The 26,986-nt window shown below is 42.9% G+C and overlaps 1 protein-coding gene across 1 annotated transcript in view; it reads right to left on the reverse strand.

The window, feature by feature from the left end:
• Nucleotides 1–1,781: 1,781 nt before the first annotated feature.
• The window catches only part of LOC111951648 (E3 ubiquitin-protein ligase NEURL1), a 55,582-nt gene continuing 30,377 nt past the window's right edge, over nt 1,782–26,986 (reverse strand). Inside the window, exons 4-6 of the mRNA XM_023969862.2 lie at nt 14,231–14,932; nt 9,565–9,732; nt 1,782–8,718 (exon numbers count right to left, since the gene is read on the reverse strand). Coding sequence (XP_023825630.1) covers nt 8,474–8,718; nt 9,565–9,732; nt 14,231–14,932 — 1,115 coding nt within the window. The 3' untranslated portion in view covers nt 1,782–8,473. The remainder of the gene's footprint in view (nt 8,719–9,564; nt 9,733–14,230; nt 14,933–26,986) is intronic.

Consider the following 26,986-nt stretch of genomic DNA (forward strand, 5'->3'; position numbering starts at 1 on the left):
AATTGGCAGGCTGACTGCAGGCATGTCTACCAGAGCTGTTTCCAGCTCATTTTAATTTAATTTCTCTACCATAAGCCACCTCCAATGTACTTTTAGAGAATTTGGCAGTATGTCCATCCGGCATCACAACTGCAGACCACAGGTAACCACACCAGCCCAGGACCTCCACATCAGGCATTGTTCACCTACGGGATCGTCTGAGACCGGACAACTGATGAAACTGTGGGTTTGCACAACCAAAGAATTTCTGCACAAACTGTCAGAAATCGTCTGGGGAAGTTCATCTTCATGCTCATCGTTCTCACCAGGGTCTTGACCTGACTGCAGTTTGGCGTCGTGACCGACTTTAGTGGGCAAATGCTCACCTTCGATGGCCACTGGCACGCCGGAGAAGTGTGCTCTTCAGCGATGAATCTCTGGTTCAACTGTACCGGGCACATGGTAGACAGCGTGTATGGCGACACATGACCAAGTGGTTCCCTGATGTCAACATTGTGAACAGTGTGCCCCATGGTGGCGGTGGGGTTATGGTATGGGCAGGCATAAGCTATGGACAAACGAGCACACTTGCAATTTATTGATGCACAAAAATACCGTGATGAGATCCCGAGGCCCGTTGTCTTGCCATTCATCCACCATTCATCCACATTCAACATGATAATGCATGGCCGCATGTYTCAAGAATCTGTACACAATTCCTGGAAGCTGAAAATGTCCCAGTTCTTCCACGGCCTGTATACTCACCAGACATGTCACTCATTGAGCAGTTTGGGATGCTCTGGATTGACGTGTACGAAAGTGTGTTCCAGTTCCTGACAATATCCAGCAACTTCACACATACATTAAGGAGGAATGGGACAACATTCCACAGGCCACAATCAACAGCCTGATCAACTCTATGCGAAGGAGATGTGTCACGCTGCCTGAGTCAAATGGTGGTCACACCCGATACCGACTGTTTTTYYKRWYCMMYSCCCYWMCYTTTTTTAAGGTATGTGACTAACAGATTCATATCTGTATTCYCAGTCATGTGAAAAACATAGATTAGGGCATAATTWATTTATTTCAATTGAGTGATTTCCTTACATGAMCTGTAGCTCAGTAAAATCTTTGAAATTGTTGCATGTTGCATTTATATTTTTGTTYAGTGTAACTTGTCCACTAATGGACTTGCCAACCTCAGCATCCCGGCAAGTGTAATAACCATGACCAGTAAGTTGACAAACTGACATTGCTAGTTATAACAGGTTATGATGAATATTATTCCATGCATATCTGTGTACAGTGTAGGCAAATTAGAGTTCAGTAACAAAAGTTAAGTAGTTCCAGGCATTTAGCTTTTTAACACCGCTTACATTTTATTGAAAGTCATGTCCATCTGACTCACACAGTGAACATGATGTTGCAACTCAGAAAATGATCTTAATCATTATTGTACACACGGAGGGATGTTTTGACAAAATTATCAATTGAAAGAACAAACAATGACTTGATTTCTGCTTCAAAAAGCAATACTTCTACCTTGTCTCATATGGCTGTGTCTGGACTGTAAATATTTGGTCCCATTTTATGGTTATAGATATTGAATATAAAATAAAGGGATAAAGAGATTGTGTGAGAGAGTGCATTTTGTCCATGTTTCAGTACAACACATGTTGCAATATAAGATTGAACATTTGTAAAATTGGAGAGGGCTAAAACTAGTGTCTTTGGGAAATACTTTTTTGGCTAAAAAGTCACATTTTGCTAAGGAAAATCATATTTCAACCCACACTAGTACAGTAGGTTAACTTTTTATTATTTTWTATTTTTACCTCAGTAGAAATTAAACAATTGACAAGACCTCTACATATATTTGTTATTTTGACATCCTGTACAATATATAAAACAAACATAATAATTAATGATATGAWTGACAAAATAAATAATGATCGTACTGTACAACACAATATCATTATCATACTTTTTCTCTGTTAAAATGTCTCCATGGTTGATCTCTGTATGTACTAATGTGGTCAGAAAAACTGAACCACTAGAAAAATCAAAGCGGACCACTTCTCGAGCCAATATAATTCCAGTATTATGCAATACAATGACAGCGGGGGCTTGTGTTATTTAGACAGTTTCTATTAACAACACTGAATAACTTCATACACACATTACTCACACTCAAATGTTGCCTTTTAAACACCATCTTTTTACATAAATAGATGGGATGTGTAACTTACGCAAGTCTTCATTCCCATGTAGGAGTGAGCTGGGGTAAATATTCACCTGAATATTAATTTGCCTGAACATTTTACAGTGTTGTAACTGATCAAAGTTCTCTTCTCCAAAAGGCACACAAGAATATACTCTTCTATCATATTCAAACTTGATCAGTTTCCGTAACAAAGGGATGAGATGGAACATGTTGACACCATGAACCAACACATTCTTTAAGAAAATGTACATATAATTCAACCTTTTTTTTATGAACCTGAAAAATGGCTTGTTTTTCCTCTATACATGACCATTGTTGTCTTTTAAACATTTTAGATTAAAAACTCTGTATTATGAAAACTTAAAGATTASTTTGTTAAAAAGATTTGCCTAAAATACAGAAAGCAGCACTTCAAGTGTAAAGCTCACATACTGTGCAACAATAATCAGCTAGCTAGATCCATGACTTCCACACATGTGATGACACAGATGTTTACAGTTTCTTGTGTAAACAGCAAAAACACAAAGCATGAAAGCATTATATATATCACACAGGGRATTTCTCACTGAAAGGGGGATACCTAGTCAGTTGTACAACTGAATGAATTTAACTGAAATGTGTCTTCAGCATTTAACCCAACCCCTCTGAATCAGAGGTGTGGGGGGCTGCCTTAATTGACATCCACGTCTTCGGTTCCCGGGGAACAGTGGAGAAATATCCGTTTTCCTTTACTATAATATTGTCCACCAGCCGGCTCTTTTGCAATTATTCTGGGGACGAGGTTACCTTTACCATAACAATATTGATGGACGCATGCAACCTTACAGTAACAGAGAAAGAAGCTCAAGCATGGTTTTGTATTTAAAACAATCGTTAGGACAGTAAAGTACAGTACCTTGGATAACAGGGGTTCCAAGGAGTAACTTTGGATAACAGAAAACTATCAACAAAGATCAATGGGAAAAAGTTGTGATGGACTACTTTCTGGAGAACAATCATGCCATGCTGACTCTGAAAATTAATCAGACAATGAGGAAATCCCTGATTTAGGTAAAAATATGATGACAATGATGGGGGAAAAAATAGAGATCAACAGTGTTGTTGTCACGGAAGTTGACCGAGTTTTGAAATCAGTGGAATGCCCGKTGGAAGCAGAGTATGATTGCAAATGCGGTGGGAGTCGAAAAGAGAACACAGAAGGCTGTTGTATAAAACCCCTGTCTCTGGATTACWTCTTCAAACTAAGGGCAACCATGAAATCCATGACAGAGAGGGAGAAGCGTTCATCCATGTATAYGGGTAWGAGTCTAGCTACATTTTCAGATATTATACGTTTCTAATTTATTCAGAAAGTCATTTTAATTTTAATATTTTTGCTCCCGAGTGGCGCAGCGGTCTAAGGCACTGCATCTCAGTGCAATAGGTATCACTACAGTCCCTGGTTTGTTTCCAAGCTGTATCACATCCGGCTGTGATTGGGAGTCCCATAGGGTGGCGCACAATTGGCCCAGCGTCATCCGGGTTTGGCTGGTGTAAGCCTTTATTGTAAATAAGRATTTGTTCTTAACTGACTTTCCTAGTTAAATAAAGGGGGGGAAATTATCTCAGAAAGACATTTGCATTGCTAGTTATAGTTATTAACTTAGTTGGTTAGCTAAGGGCAACAATGGCATCCATGACAGAGAGGGTGAAGCGTTCATTCATGTATATGGGTAAGAGTCTAGCTACATTTTCAGATATTTTACGTTTCTAATTTGGTCAAAAAGTAATTTTCATTGCAAGTTAAAGCATACTGTTAGCTAGCTAGAGCATGTTAGCTGGCTGGCTCGCTAGSTAATGTTACGTGTATGAGCTGTGTAGTAATTATTAGTATCTCAGAAATCCATTTGCATTGCTACTTATAGCAATTTAAACTAGTTGATTAGCTTTAGCTACCTGCAGATTCATGCATAGTATGGGTTGGGATTATGGGTCTTAACAAAAGACACCACTATGCAAGTAACCATTTAACTGCACCGTACACATGGTATGTATCCTGTGCATGTGACAAATAAACTTTGATTTTAATTTGATGTAGTGTGTGTTTACCAGAGACGCAACAGCACCTTTTCAACCTCAGGAGGCTGAAAAAATTTGGATAGGCACCTAAAACCGTCACAAACTTTTACAGATGCACAATTGAGAACATCCTGTCGTGCTGTATCGCCGCCTGGTACGGCTACTGCAACACCCACAACCGCAGGGCTCTCCAGAGGGTGGTGCGCTGCCCAACGCATCAACAGGGGCAAATTACCTGCCCTCCAGGACACCTACAGCACCCGATGTCAAAGGAAGGCCAAMAAGATCATYGAGGACAACAACCACCCGAGMCACTGSCTGTTCACCCCGTTATCATCCAGAAGGCGAGGTCAGTACAGGTGCATCACTGCTGGGACCGAGAGACTGAAAAACAGCTTCTAGCTCAAGGCCATAAAACTGTTAAATAGCCATCACTAGCACATTTTTTATTTATTTAACCTTTATTTARCTAGGCAAGTCAGTTAAGAACAAATTCTTATTTACAATGACAGCCTACCCTAGCCAAACCMRGATGACGCTGGGACAATTGTGCACCACCYTATGGGACTCCCAATCACAGCCAGATGTGATACCGCCTGGAAACGAACCAGGGACTGTAGTGATGCCTCTTGCACTGAGATGCAGTGCCCTAGACCGCTGTGCCACTTGGGAGCTCATTAGAGGCTGCTGCCTATATACATAGACTTGAAATCACTGGCTACTTTAATAAATAGAACACTAGTAACTTTAATAATGCTTACATATCTKKCATTACTCATCTCATAGGTATATACTGTATTCTATTCTACTGTATCTTAGTCTATGCTGCTCTGACATTGCTTGTCCATATATTTACACTACCGTTCAAAAGTTTGGGGTCACTTAGAAATGTCCTTGTTTTTGAAAGAAAGCTATTTTTTGTCCATTAAAATAACATAAAATTGATCAGAAATACAGTGTAGACATTGAAAATGTTATAAATGACAATTGTAGCTGGAAMCTGCTGATTGTTTATGGAATGTCTACATAGGCGTACAGTGGCCCATTATCAACAACCATCACTCCTGTGTTCGAATGGCATGTTGTGTTAGCTAATCCAAGTTGATCATTTTTAAAGGATAATTGATCATTAGAAAACCCTTTTGTAATTATGTTAGCACAGCTGRAAACTGTTGTGCTTATTAAAGAAGCAATTAAAATGGCCTTCTTAAGACTTGTTGAGTATCTGGATCATCAGCATTTGTGGGTTGGATTRCAGGCTCTATTCTTGTTCTGAGGAATGAAGGCTATTCCATCAAGAAATTGCCAAGAAACTGAAGATCTCGTACAACGCTGTGTACTACTCCCCTCACAGAACAGCGCAAATTGTCTCTAACCAGAATAGAAAGAGGAGTGGGAGGCCCCGGTGCACAACTGAGCAAGAGGACAAGCACATTAGAGTGTCTAGTTTGAGAAACAGACGCCTCAGAAGTCCTCAACTGGCAGCTTCATTAAATAGGAGTGGGAGGCAAAGCACCAGTCTAATGATCAATTAGYCTTTTAAAATTAGAAACTTGGATTAGCTATCACAACGTGCCATTGGAACACAGTGATGGTTGCTGATAATGGGCCTCTGTACGCCTATGTAGATATTCCATTAAAAGAAACTGCGGTTTCCAGCTACAATAGTCATTTACAACATTAACAATGTAATCCCTGTATTTCTGATCAATTTGATGTTATTTTAATGGACAGAAAAATTTGCTTTTCTTTTAAAAAAAAGGACATTTCTAAGTGACCACAAACTTTTGAACGGTTGTGTATATATTCACAATTCATCATTACTTTACTTAGATTTGTGTGAATTGAGTATATGTTGTGAAATTGTTCRATATTACTTGTTAGATATTACTGCACTGTCAGAGCTAGAAACACAAAMRTTTYGCTACACCCGCAATAACATCTGCTAAACACGTGTATGTGACCAATAACATTTGATTTGATTTGATTACTACTTTCTATACTTTTAGTCTTAAYCTTTGGTTGTTTACTACACAACCTTACTCACTCTGTTTAGCACAGCCTCACACGTGAATCTTTAAAGAGATGGGTKSGGCTAAGGCTTAAGAGTGTGTGAACGATGCTGAATGGGTGTAGACATAGAAGAGCTCTCCAGTAGGTGTACCAAAACATTCATAGGCCATTTTCTCAAAAGTGGGGTTACAARTTCATCAACTTTCAAAGCAAGATTACTTTCCCATTGTTCCTCAACTGCAATGTATGATATAAATTTTTTTTTAGCTCTGAGTCTCTACCAATGTAAAAAACACAATTTAAAATGTAGCTAAGTGGTGGGTCACAGTTTTGTGTTTATGAATTTTTACAATATAGCCCATTGTGACTTTGGATTTTTCCCATCTAGTGGAAATCRCTCAGTTCTGCCTGAAGGGACAAGACTCATCCCAATAAACTTCAACCTGCGATTACTTCCAATACACCCAGGAAATGGCACAATAATTAACCAGAGATAGTTAGAAGAGAGTCAGGAAGATGGCKGTATACAATAGAGTCGGCATTTTACGACCCTTCAGACAGTTAGAGCTTTGATATATATGTTGCGTCTTTGCTAAGGGTTTCTGTGCACTGAACATTGTGCAGACACACACACAGGACCAAAGTGCCCCTACACTGTGTAACGAAGTCTATGGTCACGTCTCCCTCACTATACACAGAACATCCTCTATCCCAGGGATGTCAAACATACAGCCCATGGGGGATCCAATCCAGCCCGCGGGTGGTTTGAGTAACAACACRTGTTKGGGGASRGRSGGACAGACGGACAGAACAAACTCAATATAACAAATCGAAACTGTGTATAAATGATAATGAATCTACATTCATACCGTTTTTTTTACTGTGTCCAGTTCGCTAATAATAATCTAAATGAAAGCTAGACAGTCAAGGAGCATTGAAAATTCCAAAAGACAATTTGTCAATTTTGATGGTAAGGAAATAACACATTTTGAGTGGAGCCATCCGGACCTTGTTGAAAACCGAATGCGGCCCCCGGGGCAAAATTAGTTTGACACCCCTGCTCTATCCACATAGATTTACATCCACCTTGAATCTATAACATTCTATGGTGAGCAGCTGACTGTATTCTCACATTTTTGCCTGCATGTGATCTTCCCTACAGTGTCTTTGAGACTGGGTAGAGAATGCATGTAAGGGATTATTCATGCAACATAGGCACACAGCTAATTACTATATTCCTTACTTTTCACAGGTACAATACTTCCTCTGATTACACCATCCCTTTTTCATGGCAATATCTTACACTTTCTTCTCCAACCAAACAAACTAAAAACTGCATGTCCTCTTCATTCATGAGTCACTTGTCCAAAGGCTAACGCTATTATTCAACCAGGCGGAACATTCAGAGCGTCACAGATGGAAATGAATTGTACAGACACTAGGTCTGCCACAATTACTGTATAACTGACAGTTATGTATGAAGACCGTTATGAAAATAAAATAACTGTCATAACGAACTGCTGACTGAAAATGGGACGGCAGGGCATTCATGCGGTTGAGTCCGTTTCGGCTGTAACGTGGACTCTTAACAACTTGCTGAAACAAGCAAATGAGTCTTTGGTTGCCTAGGCAACACCCCCCACAATGCAGCAGCAGTACACATAGACATATAATTAATATAATGGGCTTGTAACCTTAAACCCTGGCAATTTGACTGGTAAACTCATGGGTACACTACTCGCAATGACTGCCTGGTATTGGGATGCAATCATTTTCATGGTAATGCAGAATGTTCATTTAAATTATGTTTAGTGATGTGGCTCATGCAATGGAATGTATATTTTGTCTCTGAAACATCCTAGTAGCAATGATATCATCAGTGGGATGAATGATGATTGTTCTGCAGAGAGTGAGCCAGATCCCTCCTGGTTAAGTCCAGCTCCATGGTGGCTGAACCCAATCCAGTATCTGGGCCACAGTGACACACTGGAGGCCAGCATTACCTCTTCCTGTTAATCTTTACAATGTATTCATATCCCAACATGTTTTTCTGATATCTTTGATGGTCCAACTGCATGATGCTGAATCTCATAATGTTGCTGAGCAATATTGAGACAGTCAGGCCAAACATACATGCTCCAATAGGTCTCAATGGTTTCTTTGATGAATGAGCCTTGATGTTACACAGCCAGGCAGATCCTACGTGCTCCGGTAGGTCTTTATAATGTCTTTGATTGTCCTTCTGCAGATTGGGCAGCTGGCATTGGCCATCTTCTTCAGTTTGAGGCCACAGGCGTAGCAGAGACACATGTGACCACAGGCGTACAGCACCGTGTCCACCACGTTCTCATAGCAGATGGTGCACTCGTCACTCCACGAGCCAGAGCATGATGGGAAGGTGGGGGATTCCGAGTGGCTGGAGAATGGCGAGCTGGGGCTCGTACCTGGGAGACAATGGAATAGGTTTTAGAGTTAGGTGGATCATTTGCATACAGTATAACTTGGAAACTGTACTTAGGAATAGTTTTTCAATTTCTGACTATCTGTACTGTATCTGCTCTGGATTGTTCTCTTCTATGTTTACACATTACAGGATATTGCGTCAAATAACTTGTGTTCATCCTTTTGAGAGGGGCTTAAGCATCATAACAGGTGTGATATTGTGCAATATAAACATCACATTTCCAGCCTATTAAAGTCAAAGGAAACTCTCAACAAATGCTGGTTACGTTTACTGCAACTGACGTTGCCTTTCTTGGTCATGGTATGTTGACTGTTTTGTCACATTCCTGCCATAAACAGAGGTGGAAAATCAGGGAGAGAGAAAGAGAAAGAGAGAGGGGGGGTGGGGAAGGGGTATGCGAGAGAGAGAGAGAGAGAGAGAGAGAGAGAGAGAGAGAGAGAGAGAGAGAGAGAGAGAGAGAGAGAAAGAAAGAAAGAGGGAGAGAGCGAGACACAGATGTAGGATCTTAATTTGAGCCAGTTTGCTACAGCAGGAAAATAATCCTGCAACAGGAAATGTGAATTATTATGTTGATTATAATACATTTTTGTAGGCGTTGATACATATTTTTGTAAAGAAAAATCAAATTTGTTCTTTTTATACCTCAAATACACTACACGTTTTACATTTACTGCATTAAAGGAAAGTTCTCCAGCAACACAGTGATCAAAATAAGATCCTACATCCTACAGAGAGAAGAGAGAAAAGAGAGAGAAAAGGTATTGAAAGACAACACAGGGATAACCTGGTGAGTGAGACACAAGGTAGTAATGGAAAGAAGGTTTACCTGTGGAGCTGCTGAAGGCTGGTGGGTTGCTGGCGTTGAGGCTGGTGTTGAGGTTGATGTTCAGGTTGGAGTTGAAGTTGGGCTCGGAGCTGACGCTGCAACGCAGAGTTGGGGTGTTGGGGGAGCTGGGAATTGACAGTCCCCGAGGGTCTGCATTCAGAGACGAGCCTGAGGGCACAGAGAAGCACTGTGTCACATGCAAACTACTCTGAACTCATGTACGTACAAATACCTCAGAAAGGAAAACGCTGGGTCTAGTTATTTGCAGAGCTCCATAGATATGGTGTAATAACACTGTATGTCAGAATATGATGAAGTTCAACTTTGAGAGTCTAGCTAAAGCTGACTACAGCACACACAAACACCCATTTGTGTGTGTCTATGAGCGAGTCAGGAGCCCTTGAGTTATTGTATTCTCGCCCCCCTCCCCATCCCCCACATATACAATCCCTCTGGCCATAGAAGAGAGAGTCTACTGTGTCTGTCCTGTGCCATCTCCATCTATTCTGAACAGCAGCACCGGCAGCCCTATTTGACATCAGCCCTCACATTGACATCTCTCTCCGCAGAGGAGAAAAGCTCTGACAGTTCGAAATCCACAGACCTAGTAGGCTATGTCTGAATGGCATAAAACCATTTTTGTTTACACATAACTTGATGTATGCCATAAAACTGCTATTGCACTGGTATAGGCATGGCATAACGTATCTCTTATGTGCCAARTGAAACAACACTGTCAGTTTGCAAGCAACAGCAAGCATACGCAACTAACCTACACATCACCCAATGCTTTCCAGATCCCGTACCCCAAGTCTGCCTGACTTAAGATTAAAAACAACTGCAAACAGCTGTGCTTTAGTCGATGAGACCTGAAAAAACTGAGCGGGGTCTAATGCTATAGAGCCTTGACAATGGGGTGCCCCTATCCGTTCCCCTGAGTTCCCATCTCTCTTGGACCACCCTTACTGCTGTGGTTTCAGTTTCAATCTAAATAAACAAGCCTTGTTAGCTTCTGCAAACAGTGGTTCATATGGTGGCCAGGTTGCTGTTCAAAATGTTCAAACATTAACAGACACACTGTACTGTGGGCTGAGGGAAATGGCAAAGGAGAAGAGAGAGTAAATTCAAAGGCTTGGAGCCTTTAAAAGCTAGCCTAGCTTTCTCTTACTAGTGTTTATTGTTGTATTGAACAAGGTTACACTCAACCATGTTTGGTTTCTTGCATGGTTATTACCAGGGGCACAACATTCACTGGGGACATGTCCCCCCCACATTCTGAAATCACATTTTTGTCCCGCCCAGTTTTATCATTGGAATGTGATACAAAACAAGGCAACGGTGTGCTTTAGGACCATGCAGGCGCCTCCGAGCCGTAGGGAGGCTGTTTGGCGTGTAAAAAACGTACTTCTAAAACCAAAGTTGGTTATTACACTAGTGACAAATGGATCAATGTACCACTTGCAGATACACAGTATCATCTTTAAAATGTGTCAACCAAATACATCCCCAGCATTACTAGCAACAAGGACAGGGACATCGTGGTAGACTACTATAGTTACATAGGTTTGCTTGCAAACTTTCTCATGATCGTTAACCTGACCTGTGTGACTGACCGGCTGCACAGCTGTYTGGTAACATCCTGGTCGCATCTAATAGGAGACCAGACAGAAAGACAGACAGATACCCTTCATGTCTATTCATAAACCCTTTCATCCAGGATTAGGTTCAGATCCTGCCATCGTATGAATGCACTCCTGGCCCCTCTATCTGGAATGGACAACATCTGAGGGCATTTGAGTATGTAGGGAAGCCTGGGAGGTCTGCATGGTGCCCCAGATAAATCCACTGTGGTTATTTAGTGCATTATATCACCTTCTTATCGTTGGTAGTGATCTTTGCCACACCGCCATGGTTGCTTTTTTTATGTGACAGATTTACTGCATCAAAMCACATAAACATACTCATTAAGACAGACTTTTCAATGCCTGACCTTACAATAAATACTAGGATTATATTTGAGGTCTCATTTCTTGTCCTCTATAGGTTAGTTGGAAGAGCATGGGYCTTGCAACACCAGGCTAGTGGGTTAGATTCCCGGGACCACCCATACAGTGAATATAAAATGTATAAACGCATGGCTAAGGCCTTTTGGATAATAGCGTGTACTAAATGGCAAATATTATCATATACGGCCTCGTTCAGTTTGCTACTCGATTGGTGCTGTAGGGACGTCAGCCACTGTACTTACATAATATGAACATGTTTCAAACCATGTTTATATTATCACGCTTAAGCCCCATCTAGAATGTATGTGTGGAGTTGCAATGGGAATTCAGACATAAACAAGTACGTTTATGAAGCTTATACAACCAAACCAAGATATTCACACAGACTCCATGACCATGTAAAAGTGATGAACTCCCATCTGCTTCATTTCACAGCTCTAACGACACCCGACCACGGACAAGTGCCACTTTCAGAGGTGGCGGTACGTTTCCATGGCAACGCGTGGCATGTGGCGCCAGTGTGTGGGCGGAGAGAAACGTCAGAGCTGCCCTCCCCACAGCTGGAGGGGGTAATGGGAAGCGCTGTCAGAGTCATAAGAGGGGAGAGAGAAAGAGAGGGGGGTGKAGGTAGAGTGAGAGAGAGAGGAGGTAGAGAAAGAGAGAGAGAGGAGGCCACTGCTAGGATAGTAAGGTATGGGGGAAAATGTTGGCGCCTGAATGCGAGACGCAATTACATTTTAATAATGCATATGGAAGGCATCATAAACAGTTAGTACAGCAGCTAGCAGAGCCCCCCCTAATGGACAGGGGGCTCTGCTAGCTGTCTGATGCTGCTGCTGGGCCCACGTAGGACAGAAATAACCTCCTCAACCCAGGAGAGAAGAGGAGAAGAGGAGAGAGAGGGGGTATGACAGTGGAAAAGATAGGACACACAAACTACCTTGTAATATCAAAGCAGCTCATGATCAGTTCCATCACATTTTTTTTAAGTCGTCTTTAAAGACATTGCAATATTGCTCTCAAACACTATTCTAGCATTTAGTTTGGAGAATAATCAAACGAATTGAGACACGATCATTCTTATTAACAAGTTGGCCAGAAAACAAAGCCTAGCAGGGGGAACAGGGTGTTCAGGGCCTGATGACAAATATCCTGGCCTCAGCGGAGCTTGTTAACAACCTAGAGAGCACACACATCTTTGCTTACAAGCTGTATTCTGCCTCACAGCCAGTATCAAAATCATGAACATCTAGTAATGAACTTGCTTGCAAACCWGAAAAATATATGATCCTGCATTATTATAATGTATGCCTACATCTTCAGTGAGTTATGATTTGTTTCAACCTGTAAACACAGTCTAACAAATACTCTTTCTTCAAATCAGTATTTCCTCATCTCTCTGTGTACCACATTGTAGGTCTGCTAAAGGGACACTGCGAGATTTTGTCAATTCAGTTTTTCTACTTACCCAGAGTCAAATTAACTTGTGGATACATTTTTTTATGTCTCTGCGTACAGTATGAAGGAAGTTAGAGGTAGTTTCCCGTGCCAATGCTGGCTAGTGTTAGTGCAATGACTGTAAGTCTAAAGGTATGCTAGAATTATGCTAGGGGCTTAATTGCCAAAATCTTGCAGGATCCCTTTAAATTCCAGCCCTAGAATCCACTTACAAACAGGAGAATCACTGCARAGCCAAGTGAAATTAAATACGACCACAAACCTCCACATGCAGTTCGCCATTAATTCCCCATTTCCAACAGCACCCTTCCCTGTCAGCCATTATTTATAACATGTTATTCTACTGTTAATTTATCATGGGCTGGTCCTAAAACCAGCCTTTTGCTGGATTCAATCAAGACAGGGTTTCCACCCTTAGGCCTCCTCATCCGGACAAGCTTGTCATGGTATGTACAGATTGGGCATGATGTGTTAGTCTGCACCTGAGATGACTGACAGCTAGGGAATTAGAGTGTTCTTATGGTCATACAGTAAGTGTGTGTGTGTCTGTGTGCGTGTGGAGAGTAACAGCTTTATAATGTGCCCAACTACTATGCAAATACGTTATTGCACCATGTTCTAATTGGCCTTTACAGTTACCTAGAGTCATAACTGAATGGATTCAGTCGACTAGGCTAGGYTAGGATTAATTTCCCAATCAGCAAGTGAGCTGTGGTAAACTTCCATCTGTTGGAGCCACTTCCGATAACAAGTGAGTTCATAGAAAAGGAGTAGAACTGAAGATGGAACGCTCGCCTTAATTTACAAACTGTGGGAGGAGAAGCTAAATGCCAAGTGAGATATACGAGTTGATAAAAAGTCAGAGTGCAACAAGGAACAGAGGAAGAGGAAAACTAGTTCATGACTTGGCTATGTAAGAATCCATCCTCCACGGGTCATTCAAGGATCAGACACTGAAATTGTTTCTTAATGGGAAAAAAGACTCAAAAGTCTCACGATTTTCAGATAAACTTGAACAAAGATTAATATGATGTCTTTGAGTCAATGAGAATGACTATATAGCAACAGATTAGCATGTATTAACCCAGTTTATACTGTAATCTCACTTTAAGCACGTAATAACAATGACATGAATGTCAAACAGAATTATGTATCGTATTATTATATTGTAACTGTTTTACMAAACTGTTCAATGAACCCACCTAGGATCTTGAGTTGTGTGACGGCTCCATGCAGACCGAAGAACATCCACAGAGGTCTGGAGTTGTCCACACACACCTGCATCCCTGCGTTGATTCCATTGTGGCTCAGAAACACCTCCCCCTCCACGTTCACCACGAAACCCAGGATGTCACCACTCTGCAGGGGCGCCCCCACCCGACACACCGCCCAGAATTCCTTGCGGTCGACCAGGGACTCCGGGCTGTATGGTAGGTCGCTCGGACGAAGCCAAGCCGGGTCGCACGACGTCACGCCATAGGAGAGTGAACCGAGACGTGTGGCACCCGTCTTAGTCACTTTCACGAACACGCTCTCTCCGCAACGCAGGGGCCGGCTGGTAAACACCAGGGTCCTCTCATCACCGCTGCGATGCTCCACGCTCCGGGACACCGTGTGCTCATCGAGGGCCTTGACATGGGCGCCTCGGAGGGGGTGGAAGTGGAGATCGCTGTCGAGGAGCGAGGGGAGCAGGGAGCACTGCTGGGAGTTGAGGGAGTTCTGGGGGATGGAACAAGAGGTGGAGCTGAGGGGGTGCAGGCGCTCCTCTTCCTCCTGCTCCTGCTGCTGGAGGCTGAGGTCACACAGGCTAATAGAAAGGTTGTCTGGGTCCCGCCGTAGCGATGCTCGGTGGGCGGTGGTGAAGGAGCGAGGACGCAGGCATTCTAGAGGCACCATCTCACTGTCTGTAGGGACAGAGAGAGACACAAACACAGAGTGATCAATCATCTGATTAACACGTTTCTTATAATATGCAGCAAAGGGTCAAAGCTTTGTAAAGAACTTGCTATGTTAGTACAATCCTCAAATTTGTACACTGAAGTGTAGTTTTTTGGAATACTGGTATTATGAGCTGTTTACTAAAAGCTTTTCGGTTTTCTTTCTTTCACATTCAAGATCCACATTACTCAATGTTATGAAACATACTATCACATAAATGCACAAATAAAACAATTTTATATTTTCACACACACCAGATAGGTGCAGAGAAAAGTGCTGTTTTGCAAGGTCAGATATAGTAGTAYGTCACCCCTGGAGYAAATTATGGTTAAGTGCCTTGCTCAAGGGCACAGACAGATTTTTCACCTTGTCGGCTCGGGTATTTGAACCAACTACCTTTTAGTTACTGGCCCAACACTCTAACTGCTAGGCTACTTGCCTCCTGCAAATACCTAAACATGCATTTTTCTGTGTTTAGAAATAAAAGTGTTAAAGTATATATCATTCATCAGCCTCAAACAATCCTCATGGAAYGTGAGTGTACACACAATGTATTGGAACGTAATGCTTTAATGTGAAAGTATTTGGGTTGGTGCAGTATCTTCTTATGCCACTACGAGTAAAGCACATGTATGCATAAACATGTTTCAAAAAGCTATATGACAACTTTACATAACACACAATCACAGTGACTTTATGTACAGTATGTCCACTGTAGCCATTAAACTATGTGTTTGGGTGTTAAAGAAGTGGCCAATACTGCAACTGAGAGGGACAGACATTCTGAAGAGCCAACAGTATCACCTTTCCTTTGGCTGTGCTCAACACTAATAAATAGCCTCTCTTGAACTAAATTGGCAAACCGTTGAGTGAGAGGCACATGGCCGTTCATAGACTGCCTTAGCAGAGAAAACAAACCTCTGGTTGGTACAAACGGATCTGCATCATAGCACGCTTAGGGACAGGGGACAGGCAGCAGCCAAAATTAACCTGCCCCTCTAAACCTGGGCTAAAATTAGCCAGATTGGACATGTGAGAAGAGTGGAAAGGGGTTGACTGACATAAGAGGCAGGGTCCATTTACTGTACAAAAGAGAGAGCGCAAAGGATAGCGTGCGAAGGGAAGTGTGAGAGAGACAGTGAGAGGGTGTGTGTGACAGAGAGAAATATAGAGAAAGGAAGAGAGGGAGTAAAACAACGAGGGAGAAATAGAGAAGGAGAGCCAGAGGAGACTTGCCACCTCACACTCCCTCTTTATCACACGGAGGCAGCAAATCTCCGGTAGGTTGGACCCAGATGATAAACTCTTTTGTCGTAATTACTTCCTGTGTGAAGGGTGTCCACTAACAACAGCCACAGTCTTATACTTAGCACCACTATTTCTGTCCATGTCGTGATGGGGCCCAAAAATAATTGTGCCACTGTACTACAGTTCACATACACATTCAGTCTCCCCAACAGTGAATACGGTTAAAATACACTACATATTAGTATCATTTACACCTATAAATCCTTCGAATCCTCTCAATTTAGATTATAAAGGAGATTGGGCTAGAATGACATGAGTAGGGGTGCAAAATTCCGGTAACTCTCAAAATTCATTTTTTTCTCCAGAAATCCCGGTTGGAACATTCCTGGAATATGGCAAAAATGAGCAGGAAATCCAGGAATCCTCCAACTGGAATTTCTGGAAAACCTGGGGATTTTGTGAAAGTTACCAGGATTTTTGCAACTATAGACAAGAGACACGAGGGGAAGACCAAGGCCTGAAGTCACACAATGAGATCTTCACCAAACTAATTTAATGGTCAATTTGGGCTSACACCAGGTATAGGACATTATTGTATGCAAGAGAGCAAAATATACAGTATTTTCACAACAAACAAAGTTCCCTAGCAACAGCACCCAGACCCAGGGTACAGCCCCTCTCAACTCCCTCTTCGATTTTTCAAACTGTTCACGAAAACCATTCATACTATTTGATGTATGACTTTACATTATTTCAATGGCACATACACCATAGCACTGGCCAATGTTTTTTTTTATTAGAGCTGATCCTAAGCCAAGTGTGATTACCCTCGTAGTTGGGGGTTTAGAGCTTGGTTCCTCTCAGACTGAGTGCCTTGGTGTTTCACAAGCTCACTCATTAAAACATCAATCACACACAGACAGGTGCAGGCTTGCATCTTTTGTCCTCTGGAACCCGTTTGAAGCCATTGTGCCAGAAAATTAGGCAAAGGCATTCAGACATTCACTGTCGCCTAACGAGTGCCACTTTGGCGTTCCCATTTTTACTGGTTCATTTGGATACGCTCCAATGGTTTTATAATAGAGCGTATGAGGACTAATGGTGATTATCGACTATTTAAAAACGTTTCACAAAAAACAGCAAAGTTCAAGTCTTTGAAGTTTCTGAATAGCAAAAGAAAATTGTGATCACATTTTGAGTGAATTAGAAAATAGACGTGATTAAGTGACTACAATTGCTTTTGTAACGTGAGGGATCCTTATACCTTTACTCCAGTTAAATGGAACTCCACTCAAATCAGGTGAACAACACATTATACACTAATGTTATTAACAATGGTCGGTGCAGTGGTTGACCTCATGAATGTGGCCATTTAAAACCATAGATTTTAATCCTTGGGGCAAACTTCAAAACTCCAAAAAGTAAATGTTTGTAGTTCTCATATTTGTGGCCATTTAAAACCACAGCCTGTCAATCATCGAAATGCAAACACGAAACAAAAAGGTAAAGGAGGCATTTCTTGTTTTATTGTGTTACTTTTGAATTTTTTACTTTAGTTTATTTAGTAAATATTTTCTTAACTCTATGTTCTTAAAACTGCATTGTTGGTTAAGGGCTWGTAAGAAAGCATTTCTGTTGTATTTGGCGCTGTCACGCTCTGACCTTAGATATCTATGTTTTCTTTATATTTTGGTTAGGTCAGGGTGTGACGAGGGTGGGTATGCTAGTTTTTGTATTGTCTAGGGTTTTGTTGTTCTAGGGGTTTTGTATGTCTATGGTGGCCTGATATGGTTCCCAATCAGAGGCAGCTGTTTATCGTTGTCTCTGATTAGGGATCATATTTAGGTAGCCATTTTCCCTTTTGTGTTCGTGGGTTCTTGTCTATGTGTAGTTGCCTGTCAGCACTCGTTTGTATAGCTTCACGTTTCATTTTGTTATTTTGTTAGTTTGTTCAGTGTTCATTCTTTTAATAAATAAGAATGTACGCATACCACGCTGCGCCTAGGTCCGATCCTTATAACGAACGTGACAGAAGAACCCACCATAAAAGGACCAAGCAGCGTGTTCAGGAGGARCAGACATTATGGACATGGGACGAGATTTTGGACGGTAAAGAATTGTGGACGTGGGAGGAAATATTGGCAGGAGAGGATCGCCTACCATGGAAGCAGGTGGAGATAGAGCAGGAGGAACGGCGCCGATACGAGGGGACACGGCTAGCACGGAAGCCCGAGAGGCAGCTCCGCCCCAAAAATTTTGGGGGGCACACGAGGAGATTGGCTGAGTCAGGTTGGAGACCTGAGCCAACTCCTCGTGCTTACCTTGGGGAGCGTGTGACTGGTCAGGTTGGAGACCTGAGCCAATTCCTCGTGCTTACCTTGGGGAGCGTGTGACTGGTCAGACACCGTGTTACGCAGTGATGCGCACGGTGTCTCCAGTTCACATTCATAGCCCGGTGCGTTCTATTCCAGCTCCTCACATTTGCCGGGCTAGAATGGGCATCCAGCCAGGACGGATGGTGCCGGCTCAGCGCTCCTGGTCTCCAGTACACCTCCTTGGACCAGGATATCCTGCGCCGGCTCTGCGTACTGTGTCTTCGGAGCATCTGCACAGCCCAGTGCGTCCTGTGCTAACGCCCCGCACTTGCCGGGCTCAAGTGAGCATCCAGCCAGGACGCATTGTGCCAGCTCTACGCTCCAGATCTCCAGTGCGCTTCCACAGTCCAGTACGGCCTGTGCCTCTTGCCCCGGCACTTGCCCTGAGGTGCGGTTCCTCAGCCCGGTAACACCAGTCCGGCACCACGCATCAGGCCTCCAGTGCGCTGTCCACAGGTCCAGTACGGCCTGTGCCTCTTCCCGCCTCGCCCTGAGGTGCGTGTCCTCAGCCCGTTACCACCAGTTCCAGCACCACGCATCAGGCTTCCTCAGTGACGCTTCAATCAGTCAGAGCTTCCCGCGACAGTTCCCCCCTTTTCCAGCCAGTCAGCTTCCGGCGACAGTACCGTCCCAGTCCAGAGCTTCCGCGCGACAGTTTTTCCAGTCCAGAGCTTCCGGCGGACAGTCCCCCAGTCCAGAGCTTCCGCGACAGTTCCCAGTCAAGCTTCGGCGACAGTTCCAGTCCAGAGCGTCCACCGACAGTTCAGTCCAGAGCGTCCGCCGACAGTTGCCCAGTCCAGAGCTCCGGGCGACAGTTCCCAGTCCAGAGCTGTCGGCGACAGTACCCAGGTCCAAGACGCTTCCGGGCTGCCCAGTTCCCAGTCCAGAGCTTCCGGCACTTTTTTTCACAAGTCCGGGCACCTCCACTCAATGACGGGCCACAGTCCTGGAACGCTCCAACGACGGGCCGCAGTCCGGAACATCCAACGACGGGCCGCATCCGGCAACCTCCAACGACGCGGCGCACCAAGTCCGGAACCTCCAACGACGGGCCACAGTCCGCGAACCTCCAGACGACAGTCGGCCCATCCCCACGAATATCCGGAACCCTCCAACGCGGGCCACAGTCCGACCTCCCCGGCGACGGCCCAGCCCAGGGTCTCCGAGCACTGTCCTAGTCGGGGCCCCGGCGAAGCATCCGGGACGCCTTCGAACAGATTGCCACTAGTCGGAACGCCCGAGAGCCGACTCCCCGCCCCCGCCCGTGGGCATCCGGGGTCCCAGGCCGCTCTCGGCACGGTTCCCCATCCGCGGTTCCGATTCGTGTCCCAGTCCCGGTCTTACGGTGGCAAGTTCCCCATCCTGCGGGCTCGTGCCGATGTTCCCAGTTCCAAGCCATCCGCAATGATCACGGTCCGGTTCTAACAAAGGCGGAGGGGATCAGCGTAAGGAGGGGGGGGGCTGCATCCAGAAACCGGAGCCGCCACGAGTAGATGCCACCCGGGGAACCCTCCTATAGGTTCAGGTGGGGGGGGGGGGGGGTACTGTCATGCTCTGACCTTAGATATCAATGTTTTCTTTATATTTTTGGTTAGGTCAGGGTGTGACGAGGGTGGGTATGCTAGTTTTTGTATTGTCTAGGGTTTTTGTTGTTCTAGGGGTTTTGTATGTCTATGGTGGCCTGATATGGTTCCCAATCAGAGGCAGCTGTTTATCGTTGTCTCTGATTGGGGATCATATTTAGGTAGCCATTTTCCCTTTTGTGTTCGTGGGTTCTTGTCTATGTGTAGTTGCCTGTCAGCACTCATTTGTATAGCTTCACGTGTCGTTTTGTTATTTTGGTTAGTTTGTTCATTGTTCTTTCTTTAATAAAAKAAGAATGTACGCATACAACGCTGCACCTTGGTCCGATCTTCATGACGAACGTGACAGGCGCATGTAACAATACAATTTGATTTGATTTGAGAGGTCACTTTGAAAAGCAGCTTAGTTATAATCCACGTAAGACCCTTCCCAAAACTGACTCCAAATATAAAAAGAGGAACAAACAGAAACTGAGGGACTAACTGACTGAGCACAACCTAGTAAAACCAGTTGCTAAGGATTAGAATGTGACATTTTGGGAGGTAGAAACTCCAGGATACGGCAGGAAAAAAAATTAAATCAGTCATTTAACACAATACCATTATATTGTACCTATAAGGGTTATTTAACCTCATGGAGGAAGATACATAAACGCCCATCAAGCATTGGTCTCTGGTGCTGTCAGTCCAGTCTGGTCTKGGCTGTGTGCTGGGCTGGAGGGTGAAAGGGAGGAGGATGATAGTTCAGCCTATACTAATGCAGGAATGTAGGTCTGGACCACTGATGACTATTTCCCACTCATTAAACACAGAGAGCACCTGCTAACATAGAAACACATGATTAGTCTGATGCTGCCCAGAATCTAAATGTTCTCCTATATTCCCCAGCCAATTTAAACAACCTTTTCCAACTTGGAAAGCGGAAAACGTCCTATAACTAAATTCATTCATTCATTCACACTGGCATATTTTCAGAAGGACCCAAATGCAATAGCAGGAAAGATAGAGCACAGTCCAGTTCACTAAAGGCAATTAAAGCTAAATCATTCACAGTAATTTAGGAATCCTATACCTTTTATAGACTTTTAAAACATCAGTTGAGACAGTGGTGTGCAGCTGTGAGTTGCCTGAGAGCGTTTGATTCATTCCTTGGCGTAGTGGAGCTGGATTAGGGGGCTCACTGGGCTTTACTGAGAGTATGGCTGTAACCTCTACAAGGTCAGTGCTCCCAAGTGGCCTGTGTGTGTGTCTTTGTGTGTGTGTGTCTTTGTGTGTGTGGTGGGGGGATTTGCAGTAAGTATGCATGACTCAAGGGCCTATGCTCTGTCCAGATTGAGTAAGTGAGGTCATATATCATGAAACAGAGGGGCTGCCTGGGGGAGAGAGGGAGGGGGAGAGGGGCAGCTTTGTCTGTCCCAAAAAGGAGAGAGAGGGGCTTTCGTTTATCAGGGGAAGAAAGGGTGAGGGCTCTGGGGAGAATACACATCAATGAGCTTTTAAGGAGTGTTATCCCAGCTGAGATAGTGGTGCATAGGTGTATGTGTGTACAGTATGTGTATTRTGGGATGGAGGGTTGGGCAATGTATTGGTGTGTAGCAGAGGAGGTTGGTGGGAGGAGCTATCAGAGGACGGTTTCATTGTAATGGCTGTAATGGAATAAATGGAACAGAGTCAAACATGTGGTTTCCATTTGTTTGATACCGTTCCATTTATTCCATTCCAGCCATTATAATGAGCCCGTCGTCCTATAGCTCCTCTGGTGTGTAGTGGGAGGCTATATGTTTCAATGAACTCTCAGCCTCGGAGATGCCAAATGTAAGATGAGCTGTGCACGTAGCATTTTGGAACACCAAGTTGGATTCTCTGGCCCAAAGCCAGATGTTTCTGATTCTTGGACCTCCTTCCATAGTGGAAAGAAGATGGAACTCACTGAGGTGACAAATATCTACAAAGGCAGGCAGGGTCAGCACTCTGTGCTGTTAAGGGCACAATGTCCCCTAGGTCAGCGGAGAAGCTTGCCTGCCTACCCAAACTGCTTGCTCCAGCCAAACGCAACGCCACGCCCACGGACGTTTCATGTCACCACAAACAGCTTTAATGATTGCAGTCTCAGACTGAAGTATGTAGCGAGCATCGAGCAGCGGAAGAATTCAGTCTGTCGTCAGGCATTTGAGAACCCCTTCCGTAGACATTATGCTTCAGGTGACTGCTAAACTATTGACACACACCTTCTGCGAATCATTTCATTACCAAGGAGGACAAAACAACAACAACTATGTTATAGACACTTGAAATATCTTAAGGTTCTTTGATGACTCCAACATTAATCATACCTCAAAGTTGTATTGTGTCAGCAAAAAGTTACTTATTCATGTCACTGCACTTCTACGGCTGAAATGTAAACATTTTCATCTGTGTGATGGTTCTGGTGAATCAACAATATTTTGCTTTGGGGCTATGGGGGGGGGGGGTGGGGTATAGGGTCTCTGGTGATTCTCTCTAATCACAAACAGATTTCCTCAATTAGTCTCATCTCCTTGTTTTGGTCAAGGAAACCCAGGGTAACCCCCAGTGAAACATCCACACACAATGAGCTCATTATTGATAATGGACTCTCTGGCCATCTGAAAGTGGTTAGCTTCTCCCCCTGTACTGTATAGCTGAGCTCCCCAGATTCTGAGCTGACATGTTCTATTACCATTTCCATTATGATTTCACTGCAAATTTCTTCGATTCCATCCGGACTGATTAAATCATGGTTGAGACAACTGGCCCTGTCTAGAGACATTTATTTTTCTTAAATAATCAAATGAATAGAAAGCGCTGAGGTCATCTGAAATAAAGCTAGATTTAAATATGCTAAAACCTTGCATGTGTATAGCATGATGTTGATGAAAGAGGGCCATCCCACATTCTAGTTTCTACTTGTCCTCATTGTCCAGTGGGACATCCAGTGTGAAATGTTCGGATGTTTGGAGTTGTATCTTGGGCAACATAGCTGAGAATAGGGTTGCCATGGGGACTAGATCATTTCTAAGGGATGGCACTTATACTGTACTCTCTGGTTGATCCATCTGTGTTATTTGAATAATGGTTAATTTGGCCTTGGCCTGGATTCTGGGGTCTAAGAACATATGTATATAATTCACTGTAGTGCACACATACACTCCATTTGATCAAAAACCTCAGGACAAAGGTAACAACATGATACACATCTTAACCTCATGAGGTCTAAGAATAAATGGCAAATTTTCCAAAATGTGGAAACCTGGAGCAGGATCCATACTCTTGCAAAGTTCAAATGTAACTTTAACCACCTTTAAAACACCCAATCAACAAAACAGCAGGGAATTTGCACATTATGTATTAGTGTGATCAGCAGTCCCAGACAGAGAAAGGTACGAAATAGAGAAAAAGAAAGAAAGAAAGAAAGAAAGAAAAGAAAGAAAGAAAACAAAGAAAGAAAGAAAGAAAGAAAGAAAGAAAGAAAGAAAAGGAGGGAGAGAGAGGAAGGGCTGTACAATGTTTCACGATTTTAACATGCCAAACATTTCAGCTCAGTGAATTAGCTAAATGTTAATAATGTGGAGACACTTAGCATCCCCCCGCCTTTCCCTCCATTCTCCTTTGGGTCAGAGCAGACCTTTAACAGATGAATCTGCACATTATTATTACCACTGTGAACCCCAAGCTTCACTGTTTTTGGATGATCCATTCGTATGCAGCAGACCCATAATTAGAGGTATTAGTACAGCCTTTGCTTACTTGGGTATAGACCCTGCCTTCAGGCCTATCAAATGCATCCACCAATCACAACTAAGAAAGGAGCTTAGTTCTGCCCTCCTTTACTAAGGTGAACATCCAAAATAAAGGAAACGCTTGAGTAAATGGGGCAAACACAGTAAGCAGGTTCTTCCACACAGGTGTGGTTCCTGAGTTAATTAAGCAATTAACATTCCATTATGCTTGGGGTCATGTATGCAAATGCCTAGTTGCCCATTTGGCAACCATGGCTAGAAGAAGAGATCTCAGTGACTTTGAAAGAGGGGTGATTGTTGGGGCACGTTTGGCAGGAGCTTCAGTGACGAAGACTGCTMAACTTTCTGATGTTTCACAAAGAACAGTGGGATTAATTGAACACTTATGTAAGATTCTGGCGCASCGCCCGAGACAGCGTTTTCCAGCACCATGAACAAAACACCAAATTATGGAATTTCTTGTGGAAAAATGGTGTTGCATCCCTCCAATAGTGTTTCAGACACTTGTAGAATCAATGCCGAGGGGCATTGAAGCAGTTCTGGTGGCTCGTTGTGGCCCAACGCCCTATTAAGACACTATGTTGGTGTTTCCTTTATTTTGGCAGTAATCTGTATCTCGATGGTAAACAGAACCTAGTGTTCTATCTATTAAAATGTAAGGTGTAATGGGTCCACAAACTMAACAATTCTTAACACATGCATCTGGATATACTGTACAGACACACCCTCACACTTTTCTTAAATAATTCACTATTTCTTCATCTAAAAACTGCTGAAATTCACACCGCGTTATGGATTTTCAACATTGCAGAACCAATTCAATTATTGTAAACGTAAGTTTGACACATACAAAATTATAGACACTCCGGAGCTAGTACTTGTTGCACAGCCTTCGGCCAAATTAAACTGCCAATAAATGTTTCTTGTAGCCATCAGTGAGCTTGCTGCACCTTTCTACTGGTCCACTCTTCAGTAGCAAACTGCTCTAATTCTTCAATGTTTGCGGGGTGCCCTCAATCAACTGCTGTTTTCAGATCTTGCCATAGGTTTAGGATGTGATTCAGACCTGGACACTGGCCACTCCAGAACAGTCCAGCATTTCTTTTGAACCATTCCTGGGTGTTTTTTTATGTGCGTTTGGGGTTGTTGTCCTGCTGGAAGACCCACAACCTTCAACAGAGACACATGTTCTGGACACTGGGTTGAATTAGAGCAATTTTCAGCCCGAAAAGTCRGCCAAATTGCCAGTAGAAAGGTGCAGCAAGCTCATTGATGGCTGCATGTAGCGTTTGTCTTCAGTTGTCTCGGCCAAAGGCTGTGCAACCAAGTACTAGCTCCGGGGGTGTCTACAACTTTGTTCTCGTCATTAATCTTTATTCTCTGAATTAAAATGGTAAAATTAAGTTTACAAAAATAAAATAGGTTCTGCAACGTTGAAACTCCAATAACAAGGTGAGGTCACAAAGTTGCTTTATTTTATTTTAGAAGAAATCTGGAATTATTTAAGAAAAGGGTATCTATATATTTGGCCGCAACTGTAGTATGCAACACACAAGTGGGTATCGGTGAATATACATAAGCTGTAAGCAGTGACACTCAAAGACATACAGATAGACATTCCTATTTTGTTTAGTGTAAATGTTGTTTCAATGCTGTCGCCAGTGCTGCTTTAGAATGACAAGAGGTTAAACAAACCTACATTCACCTGCGTCGCCCTTGAATAAACCCTGGCCTGTTTGGCTGGCTGCTGCAATGGCCAGATTGTACATATCTGATCTAGCCTGATTGAAAACTATTCCTATCCACAGATGGAGACCATCTGCAGCCCCAGATAACATCTACTGTGACAAGTAAAATAAAAAAGTAAGCTCTATGTGCGTGTGATTGTTGACAAAAACAAACAGGTTAGGAAAGCCGTGTACAATAGAGTCAAGACAGCCCTAGAAGAATCAAATTGCTAAAAAAAAATATTCAAAGAGTTTCAGTTCGCATTGACCAGCATAACAGGCAGGTATTGTGTGATTTAAAAAAGTAAAAAGGTGTCTTTTCCACAATAGATGTTTTAATCAAATRTTACAATGAGCTATTTCATCTAGTACATGTTGACCACTTGTCCATTTTTACTAGAGAGCAATATTCTTTTCCCATGCGAGTTTAATTCAATTTCATCTTCATTCCCAATGTTATTTGTATGAGACTACCAGTATTCTATTTTTCACACCATTACATTTAATGTAAGGCAACACACACCATGATATGAAGCTAGTCCTTAGCTTCCACAAGATTATATTTTACCCTGAATCTGGACATCATTTTATATCTTCTTTAATGACCACAGGGACACTACCTCTAGCTTCACGGACCACGAGCACTTTGTCAATGATAAAGTGATTAATCTAACTCCAGGAAACTAACTTCTAGCTCCAAACACCCCTCATCCATAAAAGGCTTACTTATATTCACAGATGAACAAACTGCTTATTTACCCTGTAAGACAACYTGGTCTCAGAGCATTTCGTATTCGTTATGTCCATCATTCATATGATATTTTAAACGAATTACAATTCATATTATATGTTACAAATTTGCAAAACCTACAATATTTTACAGATTTGCTAAACTTGTATGTTACGAATTCTGTCTAGGTGGCTAACGTTAGCTAACGTGTTCCTCATAAATCTACACACAATACCCCATAATGACAAAGCAATTTTAGCAAATGTATAAAAAAATATGAAACAGAAATACCTTATTTACATACAATTGAAGTCGGAAGTTTACATACACCTTAGCCAAATACATTTAAACTCAGTTTATAACAATTTAATCCTAGTACAAATTCCCTGTCTTAGGTCAGTTAGGATCACCACTTTATTTTAAGAATGTGAAATGTCAKAATAATAGTAGAGAGAATGATTTATTTAAGCTTTTATTTCTTTCATAACATTCCCAGTGGGTCAGAAGTTTACATACACTCAATTAGTATTTGGTAGCATTGCCTTTAAATTGTTTAACTTGGGTCAAACGTTTCAGGTAGCCTTCCACAAGCTTCCCAC

This window comes from Salvelinus sp. IW2-2015, linkage group LG25, assembly GCF_002910315.2.
Source record: "Salvelinus sp. IW2-2015 linkage group LG25, ASM291031v2, whole genome shotgun sequence".
Classification (NCBI taxonomy): Eukaryota; Metazoa; Chordata; class Actinopteri; order Salmoniformes; family Salmonidae; genus Salvelinus; species Salvelinus sp. IW2-2015.